The sequence below is a fragment of the Molossus molossus genome, unplaced genomic scaffold (genome assembly GCF_014108415.1).
Source record: "Molossus molossus isolate mMolMol1 unplaced genomic scaffold, mMolMol1.p scaffold_m16_p_8, whole genome shotgun sequence".
Taxonomy (NCBI): Eukaryota; Metazoa; Chordata; class Mammalia; order Chiroptera; family Molossidae; genus Molossus; species Molossus molossus.
This window is the reverse complement of record NW_023425402.1, coordinates 99,715,462-99,730,131: the sequence shown is the minus strand read 5'-3', so window position 1 is coordinate 99,730,131 and position 14,670 is coordinate 99,715,462. Positions and strand designations below refer to the sequence as shown.

General features: G+C 44.7%; 1 protein-coding gene across 1 annotated transcript in view; it reads right to left on the bottom strand.

Annotated features, from left to right (window-relative positions):
- The window catches only part of PLEKHG1 (pleckstrin homology and RhoGEF domain containing G1), a 211,446-nt gene that overhangs the window by 28,766 nt on the left and 168,010 nt on the right, over positions 1 to 14,670 (bottom strand). The window contains exons 7-8 of the mRNA XM_036248920.1: positions 7,016 to 7,062; positions 3,223 to 3,373 (exon numbers count right to left, since the gene is read on the bottom strand). Coding sequence (XP_036104813.1) covers positions 3,223 to 3,373; positions 7,016 to 7,062 — 198 coding nt within the window. The remainder of the gene's footprint in view (positions 1 to 3,222; positions 3,374 to 7,015; positions 7,063 to 14,670) is intronic.

The window sequence follows — 14,670 nt, the reverse complement described above, 5'->3', positions numbered from 1 at the left end:
CTCTGGGTCAAGTACTCACTAGGATGCCCAGCCCTTAGCTTAGCACAGGGCCCACAATCCCAGGGGCATGAGCAAGGGACACAGTCTTGGCTCTAATTCTTTCTAGCACATAAGGCACATGTCCCCAGAATCCTCAAGAGAATAAGGACAGGGACTGTTGCATCGTTCCTTTATCCCTTATCTTCTCAGTAGTGCCTACTAGTGAGTGGGTGGTCAGAAATGTTCATTAAATAGAAGCTGTATCTTCTTATTACAGCAACAGTAAAAAGATATTATAGTGCCTTAGATCATTTCCATGACATTCATCATGCATATTCTTTTTATTTTTTCTTCATTGATTTTTAGAGAAAGAGGAAGGGAGAGGGAGAGAGAGATAGAAACATGGATGAGAGAGAGAGAGAAACATCGATGAGAGAGAACATCGATTGGCTCTCTCCTGCATGCCCCCTCATTGGGGATTTGGTCCACAACCTGGGCATGTGTCCTGACCAGGAATAGAACTGGCGACCTCTCGGTGCATGGGTCAATGCTCAATCGCTGAACCACACTGGCCGGGCTTCTCATGCATATTCTTAAGCTAACGGATGGAGGTTGAATCTTATGGTATAATTTTTGAAGACTAGCTCCATTATTTTATAGTCACATTTTATAAATTTTTTTACATTTACTGAATATTCAAGTTTTCCATCTAGTTAGAAACTGGAAAGGAATTTTTTTTTTTTTTATTCTCACCCGAGGACATTTTTCCATATTTCTTCAGATAGAGTGGGAGGGAGAAAGAGGAAGAGAGAGAGAGAAACATCGACATGAAAGGGACACATCGAGTGGCTGCCTCCTGCACAACCCCAAGGGGGGCCGGGGACAAACTGCAACTGAGGTACGTGCCCCTAGCGGGAACCGAACCCGGGTCTCTCTAGACCGCGGGCCGATGCTCTAACTGCTGAGCAAAACTGGCCAGGGTGAAACTGGAAAGAAATTTACATTTTCTTTCCACACTCAGAAAGGTCCTATAAAACTGTGTCTCCATGCTAACAACTCCCAGGTAAGCTCAAGGTCAAGAGCAAAGTTAAAAAAAGGTCTTGCCCTGGCTGGCTCGGCTCAGCGGTTAGAGCTTCGCCTGCGGTCCAGAGAAACCGGGGCTGGGTTCCCGCTAAGGGCACGTACTCGGTTGCAGTTTGTCCCCGGCCCTGGTTGGGTTGTGCAAGTGGCAACTACTTGATGTGTCCCTTTCACGTCAATGTTTCTCTCTCTCTCTCTTCCTCTCTCTCCCTCCCACTCTACCTGAACAAAAAATGGAAAAATGTCCTCGGGTGAGGATAAAAAAAAGTCTCCTTTTAGTCGGAGAGGCAGTTCTGTTCATCAACACACTCAGAGCACAGTGTCTTCTTGTGAGGATCTTCACGGATGGCTACACGACTTTGAAGTGCTCTGAGTGACACCGAAGGAACACTCTCTGAACAAACAATAAAAGCAAAAATACTTCAAAGGCAACCAGAAATTAATTGTCGATTAATCTAACCACTGTTTTTCCCTTTTGCTCTTCATTACCAGCGGTTATAGACTAACTGTTTGTGTCTCTCCCCCAAATTCATAGGTTGAAATCCTAACCCTCCTGTGCTGGTCTTTGGGAGGTGCCTGGGTTGTGAGGTGGAGCCCTTAGGTTAGTGCCCTGATAGCAGGGACCCCACAACTCTCTGCTTTAATCCGCGTGAGAAAACAAGGGGATGCCAGGAGTCTGCAGCCCAGGGGAGGGCTCTCACTGGGACGCAGCCATGTTGGCACCCTGATCTCGGGCTTCCAGAAACTGTGCGAAGTCAGTATTTTTGCTTAAGCCACCAAGTCTATGGCCCTCCGTTCGAGAGCCAGGCTGACTGAGGCGCCAGCTCTTAATTTAGAGAGTAAACGCTGAATTTCCTATCTGTTAACTTTTTAAAAGGTTGTGACTTGCTACATCTGCCATGGGATATAACTGAGATCTCAGACTTTCCTTTCGGTTGCTAACCACCTCACGGTCTAGAACGCCGGACTTGGGGATGGGTGGGACCTGCAGGTCTTAGTGTTATATTCGCAGAGTCCAGCAGAGATCCATCCTGGGACAGGTTATTACTTAAGAATCATTTGGACACTGATTTAGCAAATTAATCCCACTAATCTAAGAAGTTATTAGTATCAATCAAACAATTCAATTACTCTCCCTGGCACGGCTTCACAGGGCACGAGATTCTCCCAAGACAAGCCACCCAGGCAAACAGACAAAGCTGAGAAATTCCTGGTGAAGTTGCAACATAAGAGTTCTTAAAATTTTAGATGTGTGTGAACTGAGCGATCCCGGACTGATTACCCAGGTTAGGAACCCGGGAGCATTGAAGAGGAGATACATATACATTGCAGACATGTTGCTATGGAGGAGCACTCTGGATTAAAACCTTAAAAGTATTTTAATGAAAGGTAAATATAATAATAATTTATTTTCCCTGATGGCCTGTAGGTCACAGTGCACATGGGTGATTTATAGGAGTGGAACCCAGGCAGCCAGCCCCTGACCACTGTGCTATACTGTCTTTCTCACAGCTCACTGGCAATCCAACCCTACCTACCGAATGAAAGTCACTTTCAACACAATTTCCCCCGTTTTTATCCACTTCCTCAGATGATAAGAAATGAGAATCTGAGGGCTACATCAACCTTTGTTTCTAAAGCCTCCTTGACTTTTGTCCGGATAATGGGAGAGGACACAAAGAAGATTCCCTGCAGTGAGGCTGGGCCTCGCTCAGAGATCACTCATCACACTGCTCACCTGGCTTCTCCCCTTTCAGCCCCTCTCTTTGCTCATACAAAAGCCGATCTGTGACAAATCGCTCTCCCTCCCTCCTGCCTACTGAAGCTGGGCTCGTGGAAATAAAATAAAACCTAAAAAACCTGTTTTTCATTAAGATGATCGCTCCCTGCCTGAAACTGTCACTGCTCCGTGAGGTGCTCCCGAGGCCCCATCAGAATCAGAGCTAAAATGAATCTTTACTTGGCTGCTGTCAATGGGGCTGCAGGCCCAGCACATAAATATCTCTAATTCCTCAAAGCAGATTAGTCAGTTGTAAAGTATGAGTGTGGAAAACGTTTCCATATGTCCCCGGCCTTTTCCGATATGTTTCCCCCCTTAAACCTAATATATACACACACAATCCCCGTCCTCTGGAAAGAACTCAAGTGCAGGCAGAAACTTACATGCAAAAGGAGGTGATACTTGAGAATCCGCTGAACTGGTTTCAAGAGATAGGACCCCAGAGGCAGTGAGTGTTTCAAAGTTTCCTGACGTTCCCTGAAGAATTTGGCCAGGGTCTTGTTCCTCATGCACTCTGTCAGCATAGCCACAGACCTGCAAAAAGAGTCAATATTTTTATCTCACTTGTAATGCTTAATGTGGGTATTCAGAATTTAAATGCCAGTGTAGGGAAGCAACAGAGCTGTAGCTAGTCGAGACGGCCTGTGGGCAAGTTAGAAAAAGGAGTCCCTTTGGGCGGGGGAATCAGAAAAAGGCCCTCAGTCAGCGATGGTCACACATGGACACGCGGCTTCCAAGCAGCGAGCTCCTTCCTTCCAGGGCTCTGGTTCCTACAAGGACACAGGGCTTAGCAAAGGGGATTCGCATTGGCCGTTAGACCCCACTCGCGCCCCATCTGGGTGTCTTCATGCAGTGCTCAAGCCACACATCTGCATTCCTTTCCCACAGGTTAGAGGGCTAGGAGGGGCTCCTCCGCACTAAGGAAAAGGAGCTCCTACTTCCCAGTAGACCCAGCCGCACGCCGGACACTGTCGCCCCTTCTGCTGGTCGTCTTTGTATCATGTACACCCTCCATGACATTACATGCAGGTCTTTGGAGACCTAGTCCCACAAATCAACTGCCCTCTGACAGTCTTTGAACGGATCCCTCTTTTCAGATCCCAAGGGCTCTGCTTGTTCTAAGACCGCTTCCGAAACAGCTGGCTCACCCGGCGCAAGGGGCGCCTCTCACGGAGTGGAGTAGAAGAGGGTCAGGATCCTTCTCCCTCCCAGCTCCCCGAAAGGTAATGAGGATGGCCCCCACGCATGCCAGGGGAAGGGCCGAAACATGCTCAGCTCTCAGACATAGAGCGAGTGAGTGGGCTTGTAGTCACACACTCATATAAATTAAAATTTTATGGTCTCATAACTTAGAAGGAAGCAGGTGGAAGTAATCTCTCCCCAAATCAGTCATCTGTTTTCAGGAGTAATTTGAAAAATGAGACAGAACCAAACAACAAAATAAAACTCCTCGGAAGGAAGCGAAATGCAGGTCTCCTAATTAAGCAATTACAATCCCCTTTGAGCCCATATGCTTTGAGAAATATCCATTCAAACAGGTTTACTTCCCCCCTAAATTAATATTTCAAAACCCCTTTCATCATGTAAGCACGGAACTTCGGTCAGATTCTTTACTCTCAAAATCCGCGGCTCAGTAGCCACTGGCCACCTGAAGGCTGGAGCTCTTGTCCAAGGGTGGGACATGTGCCACACTCCTGAGCACCCTGCACTCCAGACTCAGGGCACCAGGGTACATCTGAGGATAACGACCTAACTGAGTCCGGGCCCCTCCCTGGGGGAAAGAGGGAGGCTTGTGTCTCTTCACAGAGAAACCACCGGGGCGTGACTGGCACGAAGGTGGACATCTGTCAAAGCGTGCTGGCGACATTTAATATCACCAGCCTGGATCTGAAGGGAAGAAAAGTTGTCAGATGGGCTGAAACACCTCGTGCTCTTGGCTTAAAATAGGAAAGGAAACAGGCTGTACAGGGCAAACTGACTGGGGACAAGGGGACGGGAGGAGAACGTCTGTGAATCTGGAAACACAGACCTGGCAAAACTGTGCTCGCTTCGCGGAGAAGCCTCTTTGAAAAGGGTTTATGAGAATGTCTTTTAAGCATCTCTTACACATTTTTTTTTCCTTTTGCAAGTCAGACTCACTAAACTACTTCCTCCAAGAAACAGTCCTTAACTCTGCTCACTGGGCCTTACTACTTCGTCCTGGTATATTTCACTTCTACTGCACATTGCTGAGTCCATACTACATTCATTTGTATTTATTAATTTGGTCTTTTCTACTCGCTGTTCCACTGTTGCATTCAGTGGGTTCTGGGCCTCAAAAGAATATGAACTGCTGGAAGACAAGGGATACAGTTCCTATCTCTTAGCGACATGCACCAAGCTTGGCTCTGTGCTCCATGACTGACAGGCTCTTAAAAATATTCTGGCACAAATGATTTTGCCTTTCCCTTGGCCCTGAAGAAAAAAAGCCTTGTGTATAAAAGCTGCCTTTATTTTGTATTCTCTTTTCTTATTTCTAAGTAAAAAAAAAAAATCTTAATATAACCCCCCAAATTGCAAATTCAGAAGTTCTTTCTTCAAATGACATGTTTGCAATGAGATTTATATAGATATACTCTCCCAACAAGCCCCTCCAGTGCCCAGAGCCCGATCATTGAGTCCAGAACTTTGTTGATTTTCGGCATATGCACCATGGATTTAGCTGGGGCATCCTACAGTTTCCTGATATCCTCTGCATAGAGGTAGAAATTTGAGGAGTGAATATTGCTTATGTGAAACTGTGAGCTATGGGTAGGTCAACAGATATGCACATGTGATCAATGCACCAATCTGTGGGTTACTGTTTTGTTTGCAGGGAAACCTGGGTAAAGTATGGTTGGCCACCCACCCAGTACATCACCACAGCCTGATATCCCGACCGATGTCCAGAGGAGGAGACTAAAATTCCCCAATGGAAAGTGTCCAGCCATCAGGAAGTCCAAGCTTCTGGTTTCATGTCTTTTAATTCACTGACTTTCCAGAGCCACTCACGCAGGCATCTCATTTGCTCCCCCTGCTGGCTTCTCTTCTAGGTGGGGCCCACCACCCTCCTGATCCTCAGGACACTCTACCACGACTGGCCACAGAGCATGTACAATCTCCCTGGTGTTCATCTTCCTGGCTGGTCCCTGGGATAACAACTCAAGGATCGTGTGAGAAAATTGACCCTAAAAAGGCATGAGAGTGGCGGGGGTGTGTGTATGTCATAAATTTACAGAAACTTTACATGGATGTAGCAGCATGAGGTTTGAGGTTGGAGAATCTTCACGGGGTCACTCATCAGCTATGTGACCCTTGTTAAATCAATAAACCTCTTGGAGCCTCATTGCTTCGTCCATGCGGGGGAATGGGCGCGGGGTGGGGAAGGAGCACAGGTTGAGGACCGTTACGGGCCAGCACTCTGATGGCCGTCCTCCTTCGCTTTGATCCCTGGAAAGCTCTGGACTGCTGTGGAAGTTAAGTTCAGCAATATCCGACTTATAGCATGTTACACAGTGATTAGGTATCAATAAATGTCTTTTGCACAGAAAAGGAATTCAGACCGTGTGACCCATGGTCTTAGGCCTGACTCCCTTACTGAAGTACTGTCCAGGGGGTGCTCCCTAAACTGCCCACCCGCCGGCGCTGTCAGGGTAAGAAAATGGGGGCAGCGATCAGGGGCGACCATGAGCCTTCTCTTGTCACCTAAGCTCATCATGATGTTTCCTTTCTCTGAACCCCATAAAACGTATATCGTTCATAGAATTTAGATAGCAAAAACAGAACGTATTTTTCTCTCCAGCCTTCTTGTACATACTCAGTAGCAGTACTTCCAGTGTTTTAAAAACATGACGCCCATATAAAACGGTTTAATAGACAAGACCTCTAGCCAAACACACAGGTTTACTCGGTTTTCCATTGAAGGAAACCTAGGAAACTTTTCAGGCTCTTTGAAGGTCTTTCACGATCTTCCCTACCCTGGCTCTGCAGGGAGCCCAAAGCCTGAGTGGACCAGTGTCTGGGAACCCCCATGATCTGTGCTCAGCAGGTGTCCCGGTTTTCCCACAGCATTCAGCACATATCTGACACCAACACATATCGGACTGATGGACTTGAAACCATGCGAAGGTGAAGAAAAGGCCCACTCACGGAGCGTACCTCGGGTAGTTCGTGCAATACTGGGTGTAAATGTGGAACTCTTCACTCTGCAAGGAAACAAGAGAGACTTTTATAGGCAAAAAAGCAGACATCAGCATTCATTTAAAAACAGTGAAAAGAAACAGCATTCATGCCTTTAGATTGGTTTCTCTGATGACATGAGCCTGTTTGTCTATGCTGTGTTACCTCCAGAATCCACGTGCACTTGAACCCATTTGAGCACAATAAACACGTAGTGAGCATCTGCTGTGTCAGGTACAGTTGGAGGTAAAAGGAAGAGGAGGAAAACAAGGTTTCTGCCCAGGTGCTCACAGTCCTCTGTGGATTTGCAGTGTGGGAGAGGAATATAAGTAGATGATCTAAACGTCGCGTGGTAGGCACGTGTTGGAAGCAGGTGCCGGGCGTGAGAAAGCTGCTGTACGTGCCTGCAGGTCTCTCTGCCTCTGTCTTCCCCACCTTTGTCAGTGGCGAGCCACGGTGCATCCTGTGACATTGAACTGAGGCTTTAATTCCTCCCAGAGCCTTCCTTCAGCTTTTGGGCTGAGCCAACTGCTCCTACTCTGGGCTTCCACTAAACCCAGTACTTGTCTCTCTTGCGGCCTTTAACCAAATGACCGTGACATTTTCTGTGCGGCCGTCGGCCTCGCACTCCAGGCTGCGAGTTGCTGCAGCACAGACACCGGCCAGGCCTCAAATGCAGTTCCGTCGACTAATGTGGGGTTCTTGCCTTTCGCTATGATCGTATTCCCAGCTCCCTAGTATCTCCTAGTCTTGCAGACGCCTGTTCATACGATAAAATATTGCAAAATATTCAAATAATACCTCTTGTTCTTAGGGGAGAATTTTTTTAAAAGGCAGAACCACAACTTCCCCACAAATATAACATGAACACTGTCAAGATTTTATTTAACCTCTTAATTAATGAGGAGAGTGGTAAGATCAAAAAAGAAATAAAAGCATCACAATTAAGCCCATGGGGAATGCCGAAATGAATTTACAAATGACACAAAAGTGACTTTTTCTGGAGAGATGGGTAGGTAAAGAAATCAGCTGTCTCTCTGCGGGGGCAGTGTCCACTCAGCGTCCACTGGACTGTCTGTGGGGCAGTATCCATTCGCATGTCTATGGCCAAAATCACGTACCGCATGTTGCTATCAGTTATCTACAATTTACAGAGTGGTAAACTAATGAAAAGACAATAAAGGTTACTGGAGACTCTCTGTTGGAGGCACCCAATAACCCTTCTGGTCAATTTCAAAGTCCTCAACAAATGTTTCCCTAGACTGCCAAGGGGAAGAGGTTTGCAGATGGGCGAGTGAGGTGGCAAAGGAAGGTTTTAGAATGCGGCCCTGGTTGGTTTGGCTCAGCGATTGGAGCGTTGGCCTGCGGACCAGAGAGTCCTGGGTTTGGTCCCCGCTAGGGGCACGTAACAATCATAACAATAAAAAAATGTGTATTGTAAGTCTCTCAGTCAGAATAAACAATTCAATGAATTACTCTCCAGAGTGCCCCTCCCCTTTTCCTTTTTACTGTTTGGAACTTTCATGGTTTAAATATTTTTTTCTGATTTAAAAAGAATTTTTATTTAGAATCCTTCCTGTTATACTAAAGTACGATTAGATTAAAAATGTTTTATTATAGAAAGTTTCGAGCATATACGAAAGCAGAGAGAATGGTATAATGAATCCCCAAGTAGTGATCCCCCAACCTCAATATCATTAACTCACTGTATCCACGACTCTCCTGCCTCCCCATCACTCAAGCAAATTCTAGACATCACTTCATTTCACTTGAACACATTTAGTCTATGTCTCTAATATAAGAACTTTTTAAAAAGGAGCATCACCCCAACACTATCATTATATTGAAATAATTTCATAATATCATGCAAGTTCATCAGTCACTATTCTTATTTTCTTTTCTCCCTCTCTCTTTTTTTATAGTTTGCCTGTGTGATTTGGAATCCAAACAACATCTACACACAGCCACTGGTTGGTATCTCTGAGGTCTCTGCTCATCTGTAAGTTCCCCTCTATCTTTTCCCCTGGCGGCTTAGCTGTTAAAGAAACCAGATGGTTTGGCTTCAGAGTTTCTCACAGTCCCGCTTCTGCCGATTATATCTCCATGGCTTCCTTAAAATGTTCTCCTGTGCCCTGCACTCCTTGTGGTTTAAAGGGAGCATGATCAGATTTGGGTTCCATAATTTGGCATGAACACATCCTAGGTTGTATTGTATTTCCATCGGGAGGCACAGAATGGCTGTCTGTCTCTCTTTTTTGTCATAACTATTGGTAATTATTGCCTAGATTTATGCATTTGTTAGGGGTTGCAAATTGATGATATTTCTAACTCTACAATTCCTTCTTCTTCCATTAGGCAGACTCTTTCTTCAAAAAGAACGTCCTTATATTAACTACTGGTTGCCCGGCAGTTTATGGTTAGTATGGGAAAGGCAGGATAAATGCTTGATTCTTTTCCTTAAATTTCAGAAGAATGAATTGCTTCTCCAGCATCCTGCAAAGGGCTTGGATTAAAAAAAAAAAAAAAATCACTGTGAATTCGTGAATATAAACACGGTTAATTATTTGTAGTATTTTGAGTTAATTATCTTTGCTGATGCTCAAATGCTCCCATTCTTGGCCAGTAGGAGCCTCTTCTTGAATATGGGTGACCCAACCCACAGCCGCCAGGAGCTTCCCTGTTCTCTGGTGTGACAAGATGTTCCAGACCATCCTGTTCGTTTTCTTCCCACACTCATTCTTCACGGAGCCCTGGTTCGCTCTGCTAGGAACAGTGTTTGGGGAAAGCACGGTGCGAACACTAGGGATGCTCTTGCTTCTAGGTTAATTATTATTTCTAGGCCTCTTCAGTGGACAGAGTTAGAAAAATGGTGTGTTTTTTTTAAGATAAAGTACATCCCTAGCTCATACCAATACTTGCAATTTCAGATTCATGGCTGTGGCATTTTTATTAGCCTTGTTCTTATTCTGTGTTTTTTTTCCTACCAATTCCAGTTCTCAATGACACTAACATTAATACTCATTTGCTCTATTCCACAACACACTCAATAATGTCAGGACAACAATACCAACAGCACCATGCATGATATCATTCCAGGATACGGTTAAGGATGTATTTGCTGAATTTTGTCCATTGCATATTTTTTCAATCAGTTGGAATTTCCTCTGCATGATTATGTCACAAACCAGACACACAATTAAGCTCATTGTTTCATTCTGCTTTCAACTTTTGGAGACTGCTCTTTTTAAACTTTAATTTTGCTTTATAATTATGTAAAATATGTCCATGGTTTCACAGTCAACTCTACAAGGAAGTGCATATGTAAAGAAGTCTAGCTTCTGTTCCTTTCCATTCTAGTATATTTCTCCCTTCCCCATCAGATACCGATATTTAATCATCCAGCTTATCCTCTTTTTAAAAAAAACCTCATTTAAACAGGCATATCACGCCCCATTCCTAGATAAATAAAAATAAGCCATGCCAGTGATCTGCCTACTTGAGTATGTTTCAGAATTACCTGGAGGGCTTGTTAGAAAACAGACACTGAGCTGCACCCCGAGTTTCTGATTGAGTCTGGGATGGGGTCTGCAAACTGCTTCCAAACAAGTTCCTAGAAGGGGCTGGTTCTACACTCTGAGAACCACAGAGATGCTCTTTACATGCGTCTGTTGCTTCACAGCACTTCATTCTGTGCTTGCTCAACTAGCTTCTTGTTACACACATCTGAGCTGTTTCTATGTATTTCTACACAAATATGCACATTTGCACATATACGATGTGTGTTCCTATAAATTGTATGTATTTATGCATTGTAACAATTATTAGTACAAAGAATAGCATTCCACTTATTGAATTTTTGTCCCTGTCTCTTCGGAGTAGATTTCCAGAAGTAGGATTGCTGGACTGAAGGGTGCATTCAGCTGTAGCTTTGCTAGATAGAGTCCAATTCCCTTCCACGGAGTCTGTGCTATTTTGTTTTCCCATAATTATGGGAGTACCTGTTTCTCCATGGCCTCACCAATTTAGAAGGCTGTCAAATTTTAAAGCATAGTACAGTAAAAAAATCTAAACGAGCCCTGGCCGGTTTGGTTCAGAGGTTGGAGCATCAGCCTGCAGACCAAAGAGTCGTGGGTTCAGTTCTGGCCAAGAACACGAACCTCGGTTGTGGTTTGTCCCTGGCCCCGGTCGGGGTTGTGCAGGAGGCAATCAATCAATGTGTCCCTCTCATATTGATGTCTCTTTCTCTCTCCCTCTCTCCCACTCTGTCTGAAAATAAATGGGAAAATATATCCTTGATTGAAGATTAAAAGAAAAAAAACTAAATGAGTTGCCAATTTCTAAAAGTTAGATGATAAAAACATCTTGACGTCTAGTTTCTCTTAATAAAGTAGTAGATCCCCTGGTCCTGGGCCCACAGGTTCACATGACACTTATGTTTCTACAAGACCAGGCAAGTACCTGGACGGCCACAGCCTCCACCTGGGCCCACTCATGCACTTCGTCCACCTGTTTAGCTCCTGAAAGACCGGAGTGTCCAGCCCTGGCGCCATGAACAACAAAAGCAAAGTGGCCCTGGCTGGTTTGGCTCAGTGGTTGGAGCCCGCGGACCAGGGAGCCCTGGGCTCGATTTTGGCCAAGGACATGCCTGTACCTTGGTTACGGTTCACCCTTGCCCTGGGTGAGGTTGTGTGGGTGGCAACCAACCAATGTGTCTCTCTCACATCATGTTTCTCGCTCTCTTTCTTCCCCTCTCCCTCCCTCTTGCTCTATCTGAAGAGAAATAAAAAATGTCCTCGGGTGAGGATTAAAAAAAAAAAAATGAAAAAAGGAAAGCAAAGTGATTTGCCCAAGGTCATCTAGTGAGCCTTTTTCCAGGTGTGATCACACCCTCTCAACTTCTTGCTTCCTGCTACACTCAACCCAGGATAGAGCAATACGAGGTTGGCTTTCCTTAATTTTTTAGAAGTTTAGGAGCATTTGAAACACCAAACTTAAAAACAACGACCTCAATGAAAATGTCTAAATTACATCATATATTTGACCTATATAGACCTGTCCCTAATAAAGCCTCAAGGCTTCTGTGTAATTGAATTTCTGTGCATTTTGTGACATCATGGCTCTAGTCCTATATTAAATGAGAGGGATTTGATTTAAATTGGCTGTATATTCTTAATATAGAATCAAATGCTTATATGATCTTAGATTTTTAAGATCTGTGAACAATTTAAACAATAGTTTTACACAAAAATCAATAGCTCCTAGTTAGTTAATCCTTAAATGCCTATTATGATAGATGCCTTTCCAAATCCTTTTAGAAGTATTTAGGAACAAAGGCAATGATAAAGAAATTATGCAAAAATAGATGCTTCCTTCTGATTATTCAATTCTCTCAAATTGCAATTAGAGATGATGCAGAAATGAGACATTTAATTATAAAGAAATGAAAATATATAGTCAGGGCTATTCATTTGAGCACTCAAATGTTTAGGGCACTCAAATGTTTATTGACACCCCCCCCCCCACACACACACACACACTGATTCCCGAGGGGTTTCCCTGGACACTATGAGAAAGGCTTAATTCAATATGTAAAGAGCACATAGGTAAGGTAACCCTGACGTGACGCGATTATGGAAGATCAGCACTTCCTGGGGATTTCAACAAGTGGGTGGGGCGTGTGCACACACACGTGTGCATGTCTGGGCGCTGGAGGTCGGACGGCAACAATGGGGAGGCAGGCTGTGCATCAGGGGAGAGGACGAGGCTAATAAGGGGAGGCCAGGTCTCTGAAGACAAACTTGATCGCCTTGCTCAAGGTGGCCCTGCTAAAGGTCAGCCCAGGTGACAGTCAAGATAAGAGATGGAAATGAGGTCAAGGCAGGAAACAGAGGTAAACCTGTTCCAGATGTTTCTAGAGCCTTAGAGCAGACACTCAGCTGGGGGCAGCGGGCCTGCCCAGGGGGACCTGCTATCTCTGTCATATCTCTGGGCGTATCTCTCATCTGCTGCACGCCTGCACTTCTTTCCCAGCAGCAGATGGGAGACATGCCCATGCCCCTGTTGTCATAAGGATCCCTGGAACCTGCACGGACCACAGCGCAAGGTCAAAGATGAACCTCTGTGCAGGCCCCAGTGACTCAGATAAAAGCCGAAGTCAGCCGCCAGCTTCACTTCTCTCAGTAATGGCCTCTCAATTAAAGCAATTTCCATTCCTCCCCGGAGTGGAGCAGCTGGTCGGGTTTCAGAAAACGTAGCATCTTCGAAATTTCAGGGTGCTGAGTGAAAAGCAGGTCGTGCCAGCACCCAACACCCCCCATCCCCTGTTCCATGTGAAAGTGTGGAGCGCCGGAGTCGGTCTTCTAATTAAACTTGGCACCATTACAATGAAAAGGAAGATTTGGGAGTTGGCAACCCGGCACATAAACAAACTTTTATGTGAATAATTAAGCCGGAGCTAAGCATATGCTGGACCGTCTTTAATCAACTTGTGATTACAGTTACCAGTAAAAGCCCAAGCGTTTCCCAAGCCTCTGTGTTGTTTATGGGCTGTGGTTATTTTAACATATCTTCTTTGATATACTTGGCATATCTTTTGACCCATTTCTCTCGCTTTCATTTTCCTGCTCTTTCTCAAATTCCTACCCTTTAGGAGAATTAATTATGACACAGGAAACTTGTGAAGAGAATTGTAGGCAACCATGTGTGCACAAACATTTCACAAGTTAACACACCCACACCCACACCCACCCACAAGTCAGTGATTTATACACAAGGCCACCCGCTGCCTGTAAGGAACCACACTTCAATAAACCCCGAGTGTTGTGTGTGCATCCAAAGCCAATGGATGGGTCTGCAACTGACAAATGACCCTGTGGGACAAGTGCAGAGCGGGGTCAGGCTGGGAGGACATCTCCAAGCTCCCACAGGCCTTGCTTGGACTCTGGAGCTAGAAATGAGGTGCTAATTCTTGGTTCATCCCGAGCACCATCATGAGCTTTGCTCATACCTTTGTGTGTGTGAAACCACAACTGCAGAGCTCACACCGACTTTTGCAGCAAAACAGTTTCTACGACAGGAGTTCCAAACAAAGCTGTTGACTTTTTAGAGGAACTTAAGAGAGGATTCTTTATACAGTAGGCAGCATGTCCAGAAACTAATGCTGTAAAGGGTTGCCCTGTATGTTTCGGAATTCTATCTCCTTCGAACCAACCGTCATTTAAGCTTTAAAAGTCAACTCCTTTTCTTGTATTTTTCTAAACCATCAATGCAGCTTAAGAACAACATAGGGACATAAGAATACATTTTTAGGATGTAAGAGATCAATTCTGCTTCTCTTCATTCCTTAAGTGGTAATTCTATAGCCTAGCCTAGGCTAGTGCCTTATATATTATGTATAAAATAGATATAGTCTAACTGGCCTAGTGATGTTTTATATTGATTTATTTTAACATTCTTCTTTTTCCCCAAATTTCAAGAAAAGGTGAGTAACATCATTCAGTTACTACATAGATTCCAGAACAACTACTAAGTTAGGATTTCCTAACTTACAGGGGACAGTCACAGTATTTTTTTTTTCCCCTTGCCGGTGAAAAGAGAAGAAATCAGAGTGATAGAGATTAGTGGCTAGCTTCACC